Source organism: Lepus europaeus, chromosome 4 (assembly GCF_033115175.1).
Source record: "Lepus europaeus isolate LE1 chromosome 4, mLepTim1.pri, whole genome shotgun sequence".
In the NCBI taxonomy this organism is placed as follows: domain Eukaryota; kingdom Metazoa; phylum Chordata; class Mammalia; order Lagomorpha; family Leporidae; genus Lepus; species Lepus europaeus.
This window is the reverse complement of record NC_084830.1, coordinates 77,261,029-77,281,656: the sequence shown is the minus strand read 5'-3', so window position 1 is coordinate 77,281,656 and position 20,628 is coordinate 77,261,029. Positions and strand designations below refer to the sequence as shown.

Genomic DNA, 20,628 nt, shown 5'->3' with positions numbered 1-20,628 from the left:
ATAAATGAGTCACTGCTATACTTTACTGTCTACATCATTAGATATAAAACTGATGCTCAGTCAGAGATCATTTCATTATCAAGTCACTCATTCAACAAATATTCATTAAGTACTTACTGTTAGCTAGGCTCCAATACCAGGGAGAAACTAAGGAACTGAGAAGATTGCTAGTTCCAAACATAAGGTAGAAAAATGATCATTAAAATAACTATTAAAAGGCCGGCACCGTGGCTCAACAGCCTAATCCTCCGCCTAGCGGTGCCGGCACACCGGGTTCTAGTCCCAATCGGGGTGCCGGATTCTGTCCCGGTTGCCCCTCTTCCAGGCCAGCTCTCTGCTATGGCCCGGGAGTGCAGTGGAGGATGGCCCAAGTCCTTGGGCCCTGCACCCCATGGGAGACCAGGATAAACACCTGGCTCCTGCCTTTGGATCAGTGCGGTGCGCCGGCCGTGGCGGCCATTGGAGGGTGAACCAATGGCAAAGGAAGACCATTCTCTCTGTCTCTCTCTCTCACTGTCCACTCTGCCTGTCAAAAAAAAAAAAGGAAGACCTTTCTCTGTGTCTCTCTCACTGTCCACTCTGCCTGTCAAAAAATAAATAACTATTAAAGCCTAAAAAGAGAAAATAATCAGTTTTTTAAAAGTTCCTTACATGATATTACAAAATTACCTAAACTTTTTATACTTTCTATACTTTTTTCAGGGTAGGCAACTTAAGATTCAAGTTCTGCTCTGAGATTCCAAAGCTTTCTACCTCCTTTTCTATTACAAATTCCACCTCCCCCTAAAAAAATAAATAGTACATATGCTTTATTATTAAATGCTATGAAAAGACGTGATAGTGATAAACACTCATATACCCATCTCAGCATCTTAGTAAACTTGACGTCATTTTAACACTGAGTAACCTGAATCAGAAAAAGAGTTAATGCAGGAAAGTTTCTGTCTACAGTTTAAGAAGTTCCTAAGCATATCTCTCTAGGGGCTTAGCAAATTTTTTTTTTTTTTTAAGTTTTAAGTGTTAGTAGAATGTGGTGCAACTCTACAATATTCACTTCATCTGCAACAGATTCCACTACCCATTTAAAAGTAAAGCTAGGAAATGAGTCAAGGAGGTGTGGAGCTCAAAACTGGTCTCTGTGGATTAATTAAACATCAGGTACAACCCCAGCATCAGCCTTGATTGAATTCCCTTGGAATATTCCTTCTCATTCATTAACTCCTCAGGGAGTACAAATATTTGTATTTTATACTTTCATAAATCAGTGATTGACTTTATTATTAACACAGATCTGGAAACGGAAAATTAGCAAGGTCATGTGCCTGCTAATCTAAGGGAGTAAAGTGATACTCCTAAGTGAACAAAGTTACTTTCATTAAAAACCTCTCATTACTCCTGTCAAAAACCTTTGTCAGCAGTGCACTGGTATCACTTCAGTATTAATTCTGGAACGTAAAAATGCATTAAGTAGTTCTAGAAAGGACCTACTCTTCAAAACCAATTCCAATGTATTCTTTAAAATGCTACTTACTAGCAGCAATTCTTAGATCAGAGTCTGCTCTGATCTCATTAGCATGCCACTTGGGCTGTGAAAGAAGTCAGATTTTGAATAAAGATTCAGAGAGAAGCCCAAATACAGTAGGCTCTTGCTTTCTCTAGAAACAACTTCGGCTAACAAGCAAATGACAAATTTACTGGACAGGTTATTAGATGCAAAATCGACCAGCTCTGGCCACACTGTTAAAAAAAAAAAAAAATCTTGTTCCAGTTACTTACAATGTAACTGAAGAGGGGAAACAGACTTCCATGAAAGATAATTGGTTAATCAGTAGAAGAAAAAAATGTATTTGAAAAAGTGATCATGAACACAGAACTTCTAGCAGAAAATGGGGGCCCCCAGCTCAGATGTAAACAAAATTCTATCTCCTTATTTTAAATCTGCCCATCAAAAGGAGCCACAACGTAGGAGGTGGCTAACAGCATCACTACAGAAAAATCAAATTCGGAGGAGCAACCGGTACTGGCCCATTCGAAACAATCTCCCTGCGAGTATGAGCTCATCGGCCGTTTCTCTCACAAAAAAAATCTCCCTGTTACACACAAAACTGATTTCCTAGTTGTCAACTTCGTGGACCTGTCCCTCTGACACCACGTAGGGACCGAGTCAGGGAGAGGACAGCAACGGGGCTGGCCGGCCTATTGTTCAGGGACCAGCCGAGCACCGCGGGGCGCGCGGGAGCTGGGGGAGGAGAGGCGCGAACCCAGTACAGGTGTGCATGGGGGGGGGTTACAGGTGTGTCGGGGGTGAACAGGTGTGCTCGGTGGTCACAGCTGAGGAAGAAGGGCCCAACTTCCAGAAGGAAAGAGAGGGACGACAGTCATTCCTGCGGTTCAAAGCCCTGGACATGGAGGGCGTCGGGCCCGAGGAGGGTCTCAAGGGCTCCCACCGAGGCGAGGGGCCGAGGCGGCAGGAGGACAGACAGTGGACAGCCGCGAGGATTCAAAGAAAAGGCTCGGGCATCGAGGGCCAGCCTCGGAATCCCCCCCAGACAATGGCCAAGGCTCGGGCTGGGGTGAGCGGCGGGAACTGGGGGTGTCGCAGAGGTGAAGCCCGTTGGGAACAAAGGAGAGAAGCCCCCAAGCGCGGGCCCCGGGCGGTGGCGATTACCTGTGAGAGCTGCCGGGGATTGGGACAGCCGAAGAGCGCGGAGCTGGAGCTGAAGCTGATGGCTCCTCGGCGGCTGAGGACGTGCTGGGGGACCGGCCTGTCCAGGGGCAGCACCGGCAGCTGGTAACATACTTCCATTGAATACGCCCGCCCTGCCTCCGAGCGGCGCCCGCCCTGCCGCGGCCGCCGGCCCCGGCCCCGGCGCTGGGAGGGGGCCGCGGCTCGGGGTCGCCGGGCCCAGGCTGGGGCAGGGCGGGCGGCCGCCGACCCGGGCCCGGGCAGCCGCGCTCACGCCTCCCCCACCCCAGCCCTCCGCGCGGGCCGCCGGCGGGAAGGTGCTGCGGCGGCGGCGGCGGGGGCGCCAGTTACCAGGACCGGCGCGCGCGCCCGGCTCCGGCCGAGGGGGAAACGGGGTGCAAGCCGGGGCAGCACAGGCAGAAGTCGGAGAGGGAACCCCGCCGCCCCAGGGCTCCTCGGCCGACGAGGAGCGGGACCGGGACAGCCGAGCAAGAGCGGAGCAGGCACGGAGCACCGCGATGCAATTAAAGACGACCGGGGCCAGCGGCCAGACGCAGGGCGCGCGGGGCTCAGGACCAGCGAGCAGCTCCGGCCGCCGCCGCCGCCGCCGCCGGAGTCCTGCCCCTCCCCTCCTCCCGAGCCTGACTTCACTCCGCCGCCGGCGCGAGCCCGGCGTAATTCACACTTTGCAGCCGCGGACCCTGCGCCAACCACGGACGCCGCCAACGTGACGTCACGACGCCGCGCCGCAGGCCCAGCGCCGCCGCCGCCGCCACTGCCGCCGCCGCCGCAGCGCCCAGGGAGACGAGCTAGCGGCCGAGGGCGTGAGTGGCTGCCCTCCGGCTCCGCACTCTGGAGGGCCGTAGCGTTGCCCCCTCCGCCGCAGACGGCTCCCGCCTTCTCCACCCGCCTCCTCCGCAGCCCACCCCGCCGCTCCCTCCTGTGTCGCCCCGCAACCGAAGGCGCGTGCGCACGAGGCCGCACGGTTTGGGGGCATCCCCTTCAACGCTGAGCTCTTGTGTCGGAGCGCGCTGAGGGTGTGGAGCGGACCCTGCCCACGCGGGAGGCCTGCGGACTCCAGAAACGCAAATCACGTGGCGCGTTCGCCGCACTCAGCCCTAACCGCGAGTTCTCCGCTGGCTTTCCCTCCCCGAATTCCCGATCTGGGGCTTCGCTCGGGACCGCTGCGGCAGTGACGTCAGCGGGCCGCGCGGGCACCATCCTCCGCTCTACGTCACTGCCAGTCCCTCGGCGGGGCCGGACTCCCGCGTTCCCCTGGCAGGTGCGGCCCCAGGGCCATCCCAGGCCGGAGGGGCAGCGAGGGAAGCTGTGAATTTAGAATTGAGGTGGGGGTTTGCTAGTGGGTGAGGGGGGGGACCCAAAACTGAGAAAGAAGTGAGTATGCAAAGGAAAAAAAAAAACCTATGAAACTGGGATACTGAGAAGACAAAGAAGAGGCGGCTGCTGCATTTCTAGCCAGAAGTGGGTTTTTGTTTGTTCGCTTTTGATTTTTAGAAAGGAGAAGGTGGAGAGCTCTTGACCTGTTTTTGTAGGATATGTAATTTACGTATTCATCTTGTCCCATTCCTCCCCAAAGGGTCAAAGCTTTTCAGCAGGAACTGATTCTTTGCAGTGCTTTCCAGCCTCTGCTACTTCAGCTTTAACAAGTTCTCCCCCGCTGGCAAAATTGTTGATTTGGCTCATCTTCAGGGCACCCACTCTCCCACTTATGTGGGATGACTAGCCACTGGCAAGGTGACAGGCCTTTATAAGTACTGCACGGCCTCTACTGATGATACCAGGGGCAAATGCATTTGATCTGGTAAATAAGCAAAAGGCTGCATCTTCCCATGGCGTTTCTGCTTTCTTCGCGAGTGTTTCCTTGTCTGCTCTCTACTATTAAAATAAATACGAGTATAATTTCCACAGTGGGCTTGTAGATTTTGTCTTCTCTGGATGGTGAAGTACTAAGCTCCCCTTCAGGGCAACAAGTGATCCGACTCGCCTTTAAAACCCTAATTACTGCCATAACATCTAGTAGATGTATTGAGCATCTGTTGAATGTAGGGATTATGCTGAGCACTTTCTCCTGTTACCACATTTACTCCTCACAAAAAGCAGGTGAGGTAACTATTAGTATCTAAATTGAAAGTAGGCTCGTGGAAACAGACTTGCTTTGGACCTCACAGGAGCAAGTGGTGAGAACCAGCCTCAAATAATATTTGAGTTCTTCTGACTCCTCAGCAAGGTGATCCTGATGTGTGCTATTTACAAACCAGGAAAGTCAGGCAGGGTTTCGACGCTGGTGTCTTAAAGTGGAATTTCTTCTTCCTCAGGAAACCTGGGTCTGCTCTTCAGGCCGTCGATGGATTGCACGTAGCCCACCTGCCTTATAGAAGATTATTTTCTTAAAGTCAAGAAATACAAATTTTAGTCATTCAATACATAAAATGGACAATCAAAGGGAGCAAACTTTAAGCTCAGATAATGGGAGGAAATACTATTACCTATGGCAAAAAAAAAAAAAAAGATAATTAAGTATAACCCTAATGGGCTGGCACTATGACACAGTGAGCTACATCACCAACTGCAAAGCTGGCATCCCACACCATGTTCGTGTTCCAGCTGTTCCACTGCCAATCCAGCTCCCTGCGAATGCATCTGGGAAAGCAGCAGAAGGTGGCCCACAAGCTTGGGCCCTTGATACCTACATGGAAGACCTGGGTGGAGTTCCAGTCTCTTGTCTTCAACCTGGATCAGCCCCAGCCCTTGTGGCCATTTGAGGAGTGAACCAGCACATGGAATTGTCGCTCTGTCTCTCATAAATAAATCTTTAAAAAAGAATAACCTTAACATCAACAACAAAAGGCCCTGCACATTTCATATAAAGGAAATTTTATATGGAAGAAATATTAAAGTAGATCTAGATATTAAGAGAGAATGTCTTTATAGAAAGATTTAAGCTACTTTTAAAATGGCAACTTGGGGCTGGCATTGTGGCGCAGCAGGTAAAGCTGCTGCCTGCAGTGCCAGCAACCCATATGGGTACCAGTTCCAGTCCTGGCTGCTCTATTTCAATCCAGCTTCCTGCTCATGTGCCTGGGAAAGCAGTGGGGGCTGGCCCAAGTGCTTGGACCTCTGCACCCACATGGGAAAAATCTCCTGGCTCTGACTTTAGCCTCGACCAGCCCTGGCTGTTGCAGCCATTTGGGGGAGAGAACCAGCAAATGGAAGTATTCTCTTTCTCTCCCTCTCTCTCTTAATTTGGCCTTTCAAATAAATAAGTAAATATTTTTTTAAAATGGCAACTAAAAATCTATACATTGTCCATGACCTCAGTAAATAACCAAACATTTTCAAACAGATCTGATTCCAAGATCATATGAAACTGTATAGAGGATTCACCAGGAAAATTACGGGAGGAATAAAAAAATGAATATCTCTATTAGGTTGGTTCAGAGAAGTAGGATTGCTACCAATAATACAGACTAAATGATAAATTATAGGGATTAGACTTTTTTTCAATTGAGGGAAGTTGGGAAAGTGGAAGTCAGGAAGCCATGGTTATAGAATCATAGAAAAGCCCATGAATAGGGTCTATGAGGAGGAACGAGTCACAGATTTTGTGAAAGACTATTGTCTCAGCAATGGTAGTGCGCTTGACGCCACTGAAAGCATTGCAAGCAAATGGGAAGTGAAGTTGGATGTAAAGTGGGAGGGCACTGGGACAGCTAAAACCGTGAGAAGGAAATGAAACTCATGTCCTTCACTACATCCAATCCCAGTGATACGTGGCTGACAGAAGGAGCAGGTGCCTTTAGGCGAAGAGCTGCACTGGTGCTAGCTCAGCGTGCAGAGAGACTGGAGAGGCTGCAGGCCATTGTCCTGCTGCCCTAGACAGTGAGGAGAGTCAGCAGATTGCAGACACGTGTGCAAGTTGCAGTGATTTCCAGAACCCTGCGTGGATCTTCCACGGCTAATGACTTCCTCCTTCTCTCTGCTCTTCAAATCTTTCGCAAATTTCTACTGTGGCCAACCAAACCCAGAAACATAAAGGGAGGAAAATTCTGGGAATTGTAATCTCAGCTTAGCTAATTTAACATTTCAACATAATTAATTTTCCAAAAAAGACCTTTGAGGCTGGCGCCACAGCTCACTAGGCTAATCCTCCGTCTGTGGCGCCGGCACCCCAGGTTCTAGTCCCAGTCAGGGCACCGGATTCTGTCTGGGTTGCTCCTCTTCCAGTCCAGCTCTCTGCTGTGGCCCAGGAGTGCAGTGGAGGATGGCCCAAGTCCTCAGGCCCTGCACCCGCATGGGAGACCAGGAGGAAGCACCTGGCTCCTGGCTTCAGGTCGGCGCAGCACGCCGGCCATAGCGGCCATTTGGGGAGTGAAGCAACAGAAAAGGAAGACCTTTCTCTCTCTCTCTCTCTCTAACTCTGCCTGTCAATAAATAAATAAAAAGACCTTTGAGAATCATGCTTCTCCCCATATTATGCAACCAAAATCAGCTCACCTCTACCCAAAAGGGTATGCACAGGTTTCTTTAGGTGATGTTCTTTCCTCTTTTTGGTGACTCACAATATTAATATTCCTAATTTAAATACTTATATACAAGATTATCTACTATTCACACATCTTAGGAGAATGGGAGGAGGGGAAAAAATAGGAGCACTGTTTGATGCAGCTGTTAAGAGCCTATTTAGGATGTCTACATCCTGTATCAAAATGCTGGGGTTCAAGTCCTAACTCCACTTTCGATTTCCAACTTCCTGCTAATGTGCATACTGGGAGGCAGCAGGTGATGGCTCAAGTTCAGGCCCTGCCGCCCATGTGGGAGACCTAGATGGCATTCCTGACTCATGGCTTCAACACAGCCCACCCTGGCTGTTGCAGGAATCTGGGGGAGTAAACCAAAAGATAGAAGAGCTTTGTCTCTCTGCCTTTTAAATGAAATGTAAATTAATTAATTAAAGACTACAATTGGTTAATATACATATGATTATGTTCATACCAAAAAATGAGGAACCACTATCACAGTTCTTGCATATTCAGCTCTTTCATTACTCACTTAATTTTCCCTTAGCCTCTAGCAAGCATCTTAGCTAGAAGTGGTTCCTCATTGCAGCATGATCCAAACCTTCCTTCCTGAAGTGCCTGGGCCAGTAAGAGTTTCTAGTTCTCTTGGATTTTTGTGGTTTTCTGTTAACTCATATCACACAGTCTGGGCGTGCTAAGTACCAAGTACCTCCCTGAAGAATCTCCTGTATATTCCCCTCTCCTCCCTTTTGTGTAGCAACAACTCAAATTCTGCTCGAGAGTCAGGAATAATCACGCCAGGTGGTACAGTCATCCCCCTCTTTGCACGTCTGTTAAATAGCACGAGGAACCCAAAATGGCTAAGTGGCAGTCTCAATGTCTAGTTTAATTAAACTCTTGCTGGTGTTCCCTGGTGAAGCATTCTTCTCTGAGAGAAACCCAAAAATGTAGCAGCAAGGGGAACAAATATTTTGCATGTGTTCCACTTGGAGTAATAGTGAGGATCTACTCCTTGATTCCTGGACTACAGCTACATAGTGGTCACTGATTAACAGCATATACTAAAACCTGGAGAACATTGTCTAATGCCTCCCAAGGCATTGCCACCCACCCAGAAAGGATGATTATTGAGTCTTCAAAAGACCATCTCAACAATGCAACATGGATGAGCCTCGAAAAGTGAAAGTAACTAGACCCAGAGTGACTTGATTTATATGAAATATGCTGATAGGCAAAATATAGAGACAGAGGTTCATAAGGGATGGGGAGAGGGAAGGACGAGGAGTGATTGCTAAATAAATCTGGGGGTTCATTTTGAGCCTATATAAAAATTCTGGAACTAGATAGTGGGGATGATAATTGTGCATGACTATAAATTTACACAGTGTCACTGAATTGTATAATTTAGAATGTCCAAAATAGAAAATTTTATGTGATATGTATTTTAGTACAATAAAAAGACTATTCTTCCATCCTACCAGGCCAACTACTGTATCAGGGTAATGGGTAACAAAGTAAGACCAGTGAATTTTTATTAAGAGCATGAACCCATTGCTGCAATTATTTGCTACAAAATTAATTTCTTGGTTAAAAGTAATGCTGTGTGGAATTGCATAGTGGTAAATAAAACAGTTTGTAAGTCCACAGATGATGATTTTAATGGAAGCATTGCAGATAAGAAAGGAAGTATTTCCAGAATAAATATCTACTCAGTGAGGGAAAAAGTTGCCCAGAAGTGACCCGAAGTAAAATGCAAGGGTACTTCAAAAGGTTCTTGGAGAAATGAAATTAAAATACAAATTTATTTTGATGTAAAAATAAAATTGATGCATAGGATTTTCATAATACACATATTCTATGAATATTTTGAAGACTGCTAGTTAGTTCAAAGTTCCAAGGAATGACGGTTTAGTATTAATCTCTGCTATTGGAAAGTTGGGTACTCAGCAAAAACTATAGCAAGACCGGCTTTGTTGAATGAAAATCCAAGCTACTGCACCTGTGTCAAACCTTCATCCTGCCACCATGGTCACTATTTTTTTTTTTTTACAAGTCCAGTGGGAAAAGATAGAGATAGACAAGGAAAGAGGCTGTCTATTCCACACAAGAAGCAATCTCCTCCTCTCTAATATGATCCTCTTCTAACCAAGTTCCTCTTTGGTGAGTAGTTACATGAAACAGAAACATCTTCACACCATGAACCATTCAATGTATCCATATATACTTCTTCCCAAGACCTCCTGTCACCACTTTTCTAATCGTCTTTCTTTCAAGTTCCAGACCATCCATCAACTAGTCAAATATTGCCCATGAATCAGTGTATATCTATACGTCTTTTCCTTCCTCTTTCCAGACAAAATGACCAGCCAAGTGCATTGCTCCAAGTTCTGCCCAGTGGAAGTATCTCTCATCACCATCTTCAGGACCACTCCAGAGATGGGCTGTAGTGCTATGGCTATAGTGCCATAAAATGCAGAGTTGTGTGTCAGTCATTCTCTCAGATTTGCCTCAATACTTCTTAGGGGCCAAGTGTCTAAGATATCATCTAGGATGGGAGTTGAGAGGGAGAAGGCAATTGATCAATGACAGAGATCATGGACTTCTGGGTTTCTTGTTCATACCATTAATTTACACCTTCAAAGACATGATTAAGCCTAGTTTCACATTAAACCTAGTGTCACACTTCTACTTATGGATAGTGCACTGCTGGGCACAACCAGGTTTATGGTTTAGTGGATCAAAATATATCTGATATATCATGGGCAGTTCAGGTCACAGGGTAATATAAAAACTCGTGAGCTAATCTGACAGTTTTTATTAGGGCCCAGTAGTAGACCAAAACAACTTCTAAAAACAAGTTACATCAAGGATTGCACTAATTTGCTTCCAAGTCCTAAAATCCTGCTTATATTCACTTATGAGTGCTTAACAAAGGCTTCACATAATATCCCCAACCAGTCAAAGACACTCCATCACCACATCTGCTGGGTCATATGGCCCAAGTACAGAGAAGCTGCCACGTCAGCCTGGAGTCATCACAGAATTCTTTTGCTCTGAGTCCCATTTGGCCTTAATTTGTTTTATTGTGGTACACTACACAGAACATACAATTTGTATTTTAACCATTTTTACTTTATTTAAATTTTGTAATTAATTAATTAATTTTGAAAGGCAGAGAGAGAGAGAGAAGAGAGATCTTCCATCCACTGTTTGACTCCCCGAATGGCTACAACAGTGGGGCTGGGCTGGGTGGAAGCCAGGAGCCAGGAACTCTGAGTCTCCACATGAATGGTAAAGACTCAAGTGTTTGGGTCATCATCTGCAGCTTCCAATGACAGGACATTGGATCAGAAGCAGAGCCAGGATGTGAACCCATGGACTCTGATATTGGATGGAGGTATCCCATGTGGCAACTTACTGTGCCAAACGCCCACTCCTTAACTAGTTTAAGTGTAAATTATACAAGTGGTATAATTTCTCCCATATTCTACAACCATCACCATTATCCAGCTCCATAACTTTTTCTTTCTTACTGCTTTTTTTCTGTATGTTCTGTACATATTTTTTATTATAATGGGGATTATATGTACATATATATAATCCTAAATTTATAACAATTTATTGTGAATTGTTATTACCAATTTTACTACAAATAAATACAAAAGCTCTACTCTTAAAATTGTGCCCACTCCACTTTATGTCATTGATGTCACAAGTTACATATTTATAAATTTGTATCCATTAACACAGATTTATAATCATTTTTCTGCATTTGTCTTTTGAATCTTGTAGAACATAAAAATGGAATTCAAGACCAAATTGACACTGATTTTTATATTTTTCAAGTATTTACCTTTAACAAAGATTCATATTTTCATATGGCTGCAAGATACTGTCTAGCACCCTATTGTTTCAACTTGTTTCTTGTAGTGAACTAGTGGTAAGGAACTGCCTCAGCTTTCATTTATCTGAGAATCCTTAAACATCTTTGCCATTTTTTGAAGAATAATTTTGCTGGGTATAGAATTCTTGGTTGACAATTTTTATTACTATTGTTATTATTATCAATGTTTGTTGTCCTGTCAACATTTTAAGTATATCAACTCGCTGCCTTTAGTACCACAATTTTCCCTAAGAAATTAGCTGATAGTCTTACTGAGAAATCCATGTATGTGATGAGCTTATTTTCTCTTGTTGCTTTCAAATTCTCTCTTTACTTCAACAGTTTGGCTATAACACGTCTTGGGATGGATCTCTGGGTTTGTAATATCTGAAACTGAATGATCTTGGATGTGTGAGAACCAAGTTAGGAAAAAAGAGATCTATAGTTAAAGCATGCCATAATAGGCTAGAACATTGAAAAACAATGTGTCCTGGCCAGCGCCCTGGCTCAATAGGCTAATCCTTCACCTGTGGCTCGGGCACACTAGGTTCTAGTCCTGGTTGGGGCGCCGGATTCTGTCCCGGTTGCCCCTCTTCCAGTCCAGCTCTCTGCTGTGGCCCGGGAGTGCAGTGGAGGATGGCCCAAGTCCTTGTGCCCTGCACCTGCATGGGAGACCTGGAGAAGCACCTGGCTCCTGGCTTCGGATCAGCGCGGTGCAGCACGCCGGCTGCAGCGGCCATTGGAGGGTGAACCAATGGTAAAAGGAAGACCTTTCTCTCTGTCTCTCTCTCTCACTGTCTACTCTGCCTGTCAAAAAAAATAAAAAAAATTTGTTCTGTTCACTGTGGTTTCTCATTTTATTTATTTATTTTTTGCAATGTCTTTGGCTTTATTGTCAGAGAAATATTTGCCTCACAAAATGAGTTGGGAAGTTTTCCTTGCATTTCTATTTTCTGAAAGATTGTATACAAGTGGTATAGTTTCTCCCATAAGTGTCTGGCAGGATTCTCTTGTGAACTAGCTGGACCTGGCCCTTTCATTGTGAGAAGATTTTCACTGATGAATGCTATTCTTTTACTTCGTAAACATAAACTAGGATCTATATAGCCCAAAGAAGTGGTCTCCAAAGTATTTCATCAAAATGTTAGAAGTGGTGGGATTGTAGTTTTTCCTTTGCTTTTCAAATATTTTCTTAAGCATTTCTATTTGCCTAATTTTAAGATAATTATATATTGTTTTACAACAAGTTACATGTTTACATAAACTGTGAGTAAAAATAAAATGTTTATAATGTGATAATTAACATTTAATAAAATAAAAAGGGCAACTAAAGGAATATTTCACTTGAGGACTAGTTTCTCTAGACTATTTAGTGTCCCAGCACTAATCAACAAGTACTTCCATTGTAACTCCTAGAGTAATCAGCAAGAGGACTTCTAGCCAAACACATCAGATTATTTATATGTATTCATCTGTTTCCCCTCCAAACTCTATGAAATGACACTGAATGAAGGAAATAAGGCACAAATTCAGACGAATGAAGAGAAAAGGAGGGAAATTAAAAACTGATAAGAGGGGCCCGCACTGTGGCTTAGCAGGTGAAGCCACTACCTGCATCCCAAATGGGCACCAGTTCGTAGTCCCGGCTGCTCCACTTCCAATCCAGCTCTCTGCTGTGGCCTGGGATAGCAGTAGAAGATGGCTCAAGTTCTTGGGCTCCTGTACCCATGTGGGAGACCCGAAAGAAGCTCCTGGCTCCTGGTTTCGGATCAGCGCAGCTCTGGCCATTGCAGCCATCTGGGAAGTGAACCAGCAGATGAAAGACCTCTCTCTCTTTCCCTCTCTGCTTCTGCCTCTCTGTAACTCTACCTTTCAAACAAATAAATAAATCTTTTTAAAAAACTGATAAGAAACTTATCCTCTTGGAAACTGAAGGCAAATGGACAAGTTTCTTGTATCATGGCAAAACAAAAACAAATGCTGAATCCAGGGGCTGGCATTGTGGTGTAGCAGGTTTGGCTGCCAGCTGCAATGCTGGCATCTCATATGGGCACCGGTTCAAGTCCCAGCTGCTCCACTTCTGATCCAGCTCCCTGCTAATGCTCCTGGGAAAGCATTGGAAGATGACCCAAGTGCTTGGGCCCCTGCCACCCAAGTGAGTGGAAGTTCCAGGCTCCCAGTTTCAGCCTGGCCAAGCCCTGGCCATTGCAGCCCTCTATCACTGTAACTCTGCCTTTTAAGTAAAAGTAAATTGATCTTTAAAAAAATACCCTAAAACCTAGGATTATGTGTGGAGTGTGCTATATGTAGCCAATATCTGCTGCAGAGACCAGAAATATCTCAGAAATTGGAGGCCCTATTTATCTTAGCAAGAAAGAATACAAAGGGACTAAAAAAAAGAATGATCAATTGAAGTTCTTTATCACGAATGGTTAGAACCTCAAGTCTCATCTTCAGCCCTGTAGGGAAGGTAACTTGCTCTTCTTCATCTCAGCAGGTTAGATAGATTGGCCAAACAAGCCGTTGTCCTGGGTTCACCAGGCAGAACGGAAGGTAAGGTTAGAGGACCATATGAACAGACATAGAATATGGACATCAAGTTTATGTCCTCCAGACAAAAATTTGTAAATTTCTCTTCCAGAAAAGAGAACCTGCCCAAAGCAAAAGTTTTGCAGGTGCCATCAACTAAGAGTCCTCCAGCCAAGTGAGTGAGTCCACGCATAATTCTAAGGCAAGCGACACCCATGCACAGGGAGCTTATCAACAGCACATATCAAAATCTCATTCTTAAATATGAGAGAACAATCAAGCAGTACTGGAACGTGAAAACATCTGATAGCTTGAGAGATAATACAAACAGAAGAAAGAAGCAAGGGAAACAGAAACAGTTCTGAGAAACCCCTCAAAAAAGAACAATAATATTCTGAGAGAAAGGAGAAGTTGTAAGATATAAAAACAGGAGGATATTTTTAAAAGAGACAAAATAGTTTTTAAAATTCAAACTTTTAACAACAAAAATTAAATATGTAATGAATGGGTTGAAGATTTCTTCCTAAATGTAAAATGAAATATTAAAGATACAGATAACGTGAAAAAGGAATTCAAGTTAAAGCCCCAGTCTAAAGCACTTCACAATCAAATAGGAGAGATTCAGAAAAGATGGACTTGAGAAAACTGTGAGGAGAAAAAAAAATTTCAGAAAATTCAGCAGAATTGAAGGATGGACATTTTCACATGGAGATAGACACACTTCTTCTTCCTAGAATAATGGATAAGGAAAAGAAATACCAAGCCATGTTATGAGAGAATTTCAAAGTAATGAGGACCAAAAAAAAAAAAAAGCAAAATCTTCCAGGGAGCAAAAATCAAACCATGTCAACGTATGAAAGACCATGGATCAGGATGGTAAAGGCTTTCCTTATAATGAATTAGGAGGCAGAAGACAATGAAATAAAGATTTGAAAACTTTGAAGGAATATGATTTCCCACCTAGGAATCTACATATCTGACCATACTATCAATTTATTTTAAGAGTTGAAAAAAGATGCTTTTCAGACATTGCAGAACTCAAGTATTTAGCTCCCATTGTACCTGTTTTGAGGAAGTTGTTACTGGATCTATTCTAGACAGACAAGAGAGGATACCAAGAATGGGAAGTATTAGAATCAAGCAAACAGGAGCTTCAATGCAGGAGAGAGGCAAAAGGAGTGCCCAGAATGTTAGTCCCTGGGTCACAGCTACCTAGAAGACCCAGAAAGCAACAAAGCCATATGTGAGCAGGAATATGAGTGCTGAGTAGAAAATGAAGCCATGAGATGACTTCAAGTGGCTTAACATGAGAGACCTCTGGCAGGGAGTTTGGGTAAAAATTTATTATTGCTACTATTAGAAAATTAGGCCAAAAATGTCAATTATTTCAATTGGTAACACCAAGAAAAACAAAGTGTAAAAGAAAAGATTTTGGATCATCATACATCGATGGCTTTCTAAAAATAATAGCTATATTACACAAAATAATAGCACTGAATTTAACAAAATTACTATAGTTACTATAGTGAAGAGGATGAAAAACATGTGCTTGTTTGGATGGTACTAGCTAGATTTTCATCTTCCATAGTAGAATATTAACAGATAATATCTAAAATTAAGATGTGATTTAGTAATATGGAGTTAAATACTTGTAAGAAACAACATGAGCAACGAATTGTTTTGGCCTCAGCAGAACAAAAATTGGTGAAGGCTGGGGATGGGACAGGAGGCTGCTAGGTTTATTATAACATGGCAGGCCTGCTGGACTCTAAAAACGATGTGTATGTATTATTCTCTTCATTCAAAAAATGAAAATAATGTGAGTGTGTTGAATTCTGCCCTGTACCCTAAAGCTGTGAAAGCACTATCTCTTGGCACCTGTGACGTTGTTGGGAAGCAGTCTTTGCAGATGCAATCAAGTTAAGATAATGTTGTACAGGATTGGGGTGGGCCCACGTTATTGGATTGCTGTTCTTTTAAGAAGAGGAAGAGGGGCCCGGTGCTGTGGCGCAGCGGGTTAACACCCGGCCTGAAGCACGGGATCCCATATGGTTTCAGATCAGGCTGCTCCACTTCCGATCCAGCTCTCTGCTATGGCCTGGAAGGGCAGTAGAAGATGGCCCAAGTCCTTGGGCCCCTGAACCCACGTGGGAGACCCAGAAGAAGCTCCTGACTCCTGGCTTTGGATCGGCTCAGCTCAGCCATTGCGGTCAATTGGGGAGTGAACCATCGGATGGACCATCTCTCTCTCTGCCTCTGCTTTTCTCTCTGTGTAACTTTGACTTTCAAATAAATAAATAAATCTTAAAAAAAAAAAAGAAGAAGAGGAAGGTTTGAAGACACACAGACACAGAGAAGAAAGCCATGTAATGTCAGAGGTAGAGGTTAGAGTTCCACCGTACATGCCAAGGATCCCAGCAGAAGCTAGGAAGGAAGAGTAAAACAGACTCCTTTCAGAGAGAGCACAGCCCTGCAGCTCCTCAGTTTTGGACTTCTCGGCCTCTAGACCTGTGAGAGAATAAATGTCTGTTGTGTTAAGCAACTCAGTGTGTGACCATTTGTTATGGCAACCCTGGAAGCTAACACAATCATGGCACTTGATTCTGTGTATCTGAATTGGAGCAGGAGATGTTTCACGGAGGGTCAATTCTTCTAACTTCATTTCCACACCAGAGGTTAAACAATGACAGCTAATCGACTTATCTGGGTTTTTGGGGCATGGTAGAAAACCCATCTGTTCTATTGAGGGCCTGAAAAGGGAGGATGGCAAATGTGAAGTCATAAATTTTACTCTCTTGTTATAAATGTTGACTTGAAGGCTTCTCCAAGGTTTACTGGCTGCTTTTAAGAACACTCTTCTCTCCTGCGACCTCTGGAGAACAGTTATGAAGGACAGGGAGCTTTTCCCGTCATACCGCACACAACTACATCTGGAATGTTGATGGGAATAAATCTTACTCAGTTCATCAAAACCTTTTATAGCGCACCTAAATCTTGATTACTAAACATTTTTATCACCAATAAGTATCACTGAACTTGTTAACTACCACTTTTTTGTGAAATTGTAGCAGATTTGAAGAAAGCACATGCATTTTTTTTACACTTCCTACGCCCTTGATTCCAGCGTCCTTAGGGTCAAATGTCTCCTTAAAAATAGTTCAAATAATGATTTTTTTTTGTTTAAGACAGCTGATAGGTTGTTACAGGATGAATTGTAGCTGTTCCCATGCTCACCCCTTCAAAAAAAATGTTGAGTTCTTCAGAATGTGAGCTTACTTGGAAATAGGGTATTTGCAGACACAATTAGTTAATTAAAATGAGGTCATACTGGATTAGGATGGACCACTAATCCATTAGGACACATATGTCCTTGTGTTATGTGAAGGCAGAGACTCGAGATAATGTCATGTGAACATAAATGCAGAGGTTGGATTGATGCATCTAAAAGCCAAGGCTGTCAGCTGCCAGCAGAAAAAGGAGAGAGGCATGGAACCAACTCTGGGAGAGCCACTAAGAGGAACCAATCCTATGAACGCTTGGATTTAAGATGTGTAACCTCCAGAACTTTGAGACAATAAATTTCTATTGTTTTAGGCTATTCACTTTTGCTGTATTTTGTTACAGAAATTCCAGGAAATTACTACACAGATATTTAATAAAAAATATAATTAGAGATGGGGAAGGCATCTTTTAATTTTTTTCAATTTCAATTTTTTCATTATTTGTTTATTCATCAAATACCTGTTGAGTGATTACTATGTATCAGACCCTGGAGAAAAACCAGACAAAGATCCCTGCCTTAATAAAGTTAAAATTCTAACAGAGTAGAAACAAGTAAATATTCATGTAGTACATGAAATGATATGACATAACACAGCAAAGGCTGGTGTTAGGAGCTAGAGAGAAAAATGAAATAGGGAAGTGTGTTGGAAAGCAAGACACACAGGCCGGGGCTGCCTTTTTTGAGATGACAATGGGACGGCGACCTGAGTGAAGTAAGGAAGTGAGAGAAACAAGGAAAGGAGAGAACTTCCTTCACAGAGGAAATCAGCACAAACGCGTGCAGCATGAACAAGGCCAACACAGAAATAGCCCAGGGATTGAGTCTACAGATTTGCTATCCTGAGCAATGCACCTGACCTCACCTGATCTCACAGGCCAACCAGGGTCTGGCCTGGTTAGTGCTTGCAGGGTGGAACCTAGTGATTGAAAAACAAGGAAAGGAGATGCGATTAGAGCGATGGCGGTCCCTGAGGGCCTGGTGAAGGGTTCATATTCTTAAGTGTGATGGAAGCCATCAGAACGGTTTCTATTTTGTTTTGCTTAATCAGACAAGTGACAATACCTGATTCTTATATTTTTATAAAACCTCTCTGACTGCCGAATCGACAGTGGCTTCTACATGAAGAGCGGAGCAAGGAGGACAGTTAAAAGGCTTTTCAATTGCCTCAGAGAGAAATGGTGGTGCCTTCAAGATCTTTGGAGGTAGCACCATGCAGATTTCTAGATAATGACCTAAGCCTACATATGTCAACTCCTTTTCAAATTAAAATCATAACAGTGATCTTCTTCTATGTCTCCTGAATGCAGGATTTTCTGAATAAACCACTTAATGTCATTTAAACATCCGTTTCTTAGATCAAAACAAAAATTGAAAATAACTCAGAAGTTGTAGGATAAAAATGAAATTACTCCTTAAAAATCTCAGAATGAATATATTCTTAGGAAACAATTTATATCATAAAAATTTAGTGAGATGTTGCAAAGTAAGTTGTACCTATATATATTAGCAATATCGAATTGATTTTTAAATACAACTAAAATAATTATTTTACTTATAGTACTTAGGAATGCACATTTCCCAAGGGTTAATAAAAGTTCACAATTCTTGAAGAAGTCAATATTCATAATTCAGTTACATTTAAAATTAAATGAATGTGTTCATTTAGGAATAACTGAACATAATTAATAATAATGATATTGACCGCAGTTTTTTAAGATTTATTCTATTGATTTGAAAGGCAGAGTGACAGGCAAGGAGAAACAGAGAGAGAAAGAAATCTTCCATCTGCTGGCTCACTCCCCAAATGGCCACAATGGCCAAGGGTGGGCTAGGCCAAAGCAAGAAGCCTAGAATTATTCTGATCTCCTACTTTGGGGGGCGGGGGCCCAAGTACTTGGGCCATCTTCTTTCTATTGCTTTTCCAGTCACATAGGCAGGGAATCAGACTGGAAGTGGAACAACCAGGACTCAAACCAGCCCTCTGATAGGTGATAGCAGCAGCATAGGCAGCAGCTTAACCCATTGTGCCACAACACTGGCCTGGTCATTGATTTTAGAAGATGGAATGAATCAATATCCAAGGTCAAACTTCTAAAAACTTTCCCTAGGACAGATGATGTATTTCAAAAATGGGGAAAGGGAGGTGTTTGGCACAGTGGACAAGATTTTTCTTGGGGCACCTGCATTCCTTACTGGGGTACCTAAGTTTGAGTTCCAGCATCACTTCCAATTCCAGCTTCCTTTTAATGTATAACCTGAGAGATAACAAGGGATGACTCAAGTAGTTGGGTCCCTGACAACCACAAGGGAGACCTACACTGAGTTTCAAGTTCGTGGCTTTGGCCTGGCCCAGCCCTGGGTGTTGTGGGCATCTGGGGAGTGAGCCAGCAAATGGAAGAGCTCTGTTTCTGTCTCTTTCTGTCTTTAAATAAATAAAAGAGAAAAATTGGCAAAGGACTTGAACAGATATTTCTCCAAAGAAGATTGGCAATATGTTGAACATATTTGACCTTGGATATTGATTCATTCCATCTTCTAAAATCAATGACCAGGCCAGTGTTGTGGCACAATAGGTTAAGCTGCTTCCTGTGCTGCTGCTATCACCTATCAGAGGGCTGGTTTGAGTCCTGGTTGTTCCACTTCCAGTCTGGTTCCCTGCTTATGTGACTGGGAAACATTATTTGTCATTAAGGTAGTGTAAATTTAAACCACTTAAGATGGCATTTCATACCCATTAAGATATTTATTAAAGAAAAAAATAAAAGAAGTAGCAAATGTTGGTGAGGATGTGGAGTATCGGAACCCTTGTAAGTTGCTGGTAGAAATACAAAGTGATGGGCCAGCACTGTGGCATAGCCTGTAAAGACACCACCCCCTACATTGCTGGCATCCCATACCACTTTGAGTCCCAGCTGCTCTTCCTCTGACCCAGCTCTCTGTTATGGGCTGGGAAAGCAGTAGAAGATGGCCCAAGTCCTTGGGTCCCTGCACCCACATGGGAGATCCAGAAGAAACTCCAGGCTCCTGGCTTCAGATAAGCCCAGCTCTGGCCATTGCGGCCATTTGGGGAGTGAAACAGCAGATGGAAGACCTCTCTCTCTCTCTCTCTCTCTCTCTGCCTCTGCCTCTGTAACTAACTCTGCTTTTCAAATGAATAAATAAATAAACAAATCTTTAAAAAAAAACAAGAAAGAAATACAACATGATGCAGCCAATGTGGAAAGCAGTTTGGCAGTTTCTAAAAAGTTACACATGTGATCCAGCAATTGCACTCCAAAGTATTTACCCAAAATATCTGAAAGCCTGGGTTCAAACAGATAGTGGTACAGAGATGTTCATGGTAGTGTTATTCACAATAGATGGAACAATGAAGTCCATCAATGGATGAATGAATACCAAATATTATTCTGGTTTTCTTAAAAGGAATTAAATTCTGATGCATACTACAACACATAGGAACCAATGAGGATATAAGCTAAGTGAAATAAGCCAGACGCAATAGGACAAATACTGTGTGATTCCACTTATATGAGGCACTTACAATAGTCAAATTTATAGAAACAAAAAGTAGAACAAATGTCACCAGGTGCAGCAGAAAGGCAGGGATTGGACATTAGTGTTTAATGGGTTTAGATTTCAGTCTGGAATGATGAAAAGGTACAGGGAATAGAGAGACGTGATGGTTGCACAACACTGTGATTATATGAAG

The 20,628-nt window shown here is 43.4% G+C and overlaps 1 protein-coding gene across 2 annotated transcripts in view; it reads right to left on the bottom strand.

Annotated features, from left to right (window-relative positions):
* PDE7A (phosphodiesterase 7A) overlaps positions 1 to 2,837 on the bottom strand; it is a 120,446-nt gene extending 117,609 nt beyond the window's left edge. For both annotated transcript variants that reach the window (XM_062188421.1, XM_062188422.1), the window contains exon 1: positions 2,669 to 2,837. In XM_062188421.1, the coding sequence (XP_062044405.1) occupies positions 2,669 to 2,806 (138 nt within the window). In that variant the 5' untranslated portion in view covers positions 2,807 to 2,837. The remainder of the gene's footprint in view (positions 1 to 2,668) is intronic.
* Positions 2,838 to 20,628: the final 17,791 nt, after the last annotated feature.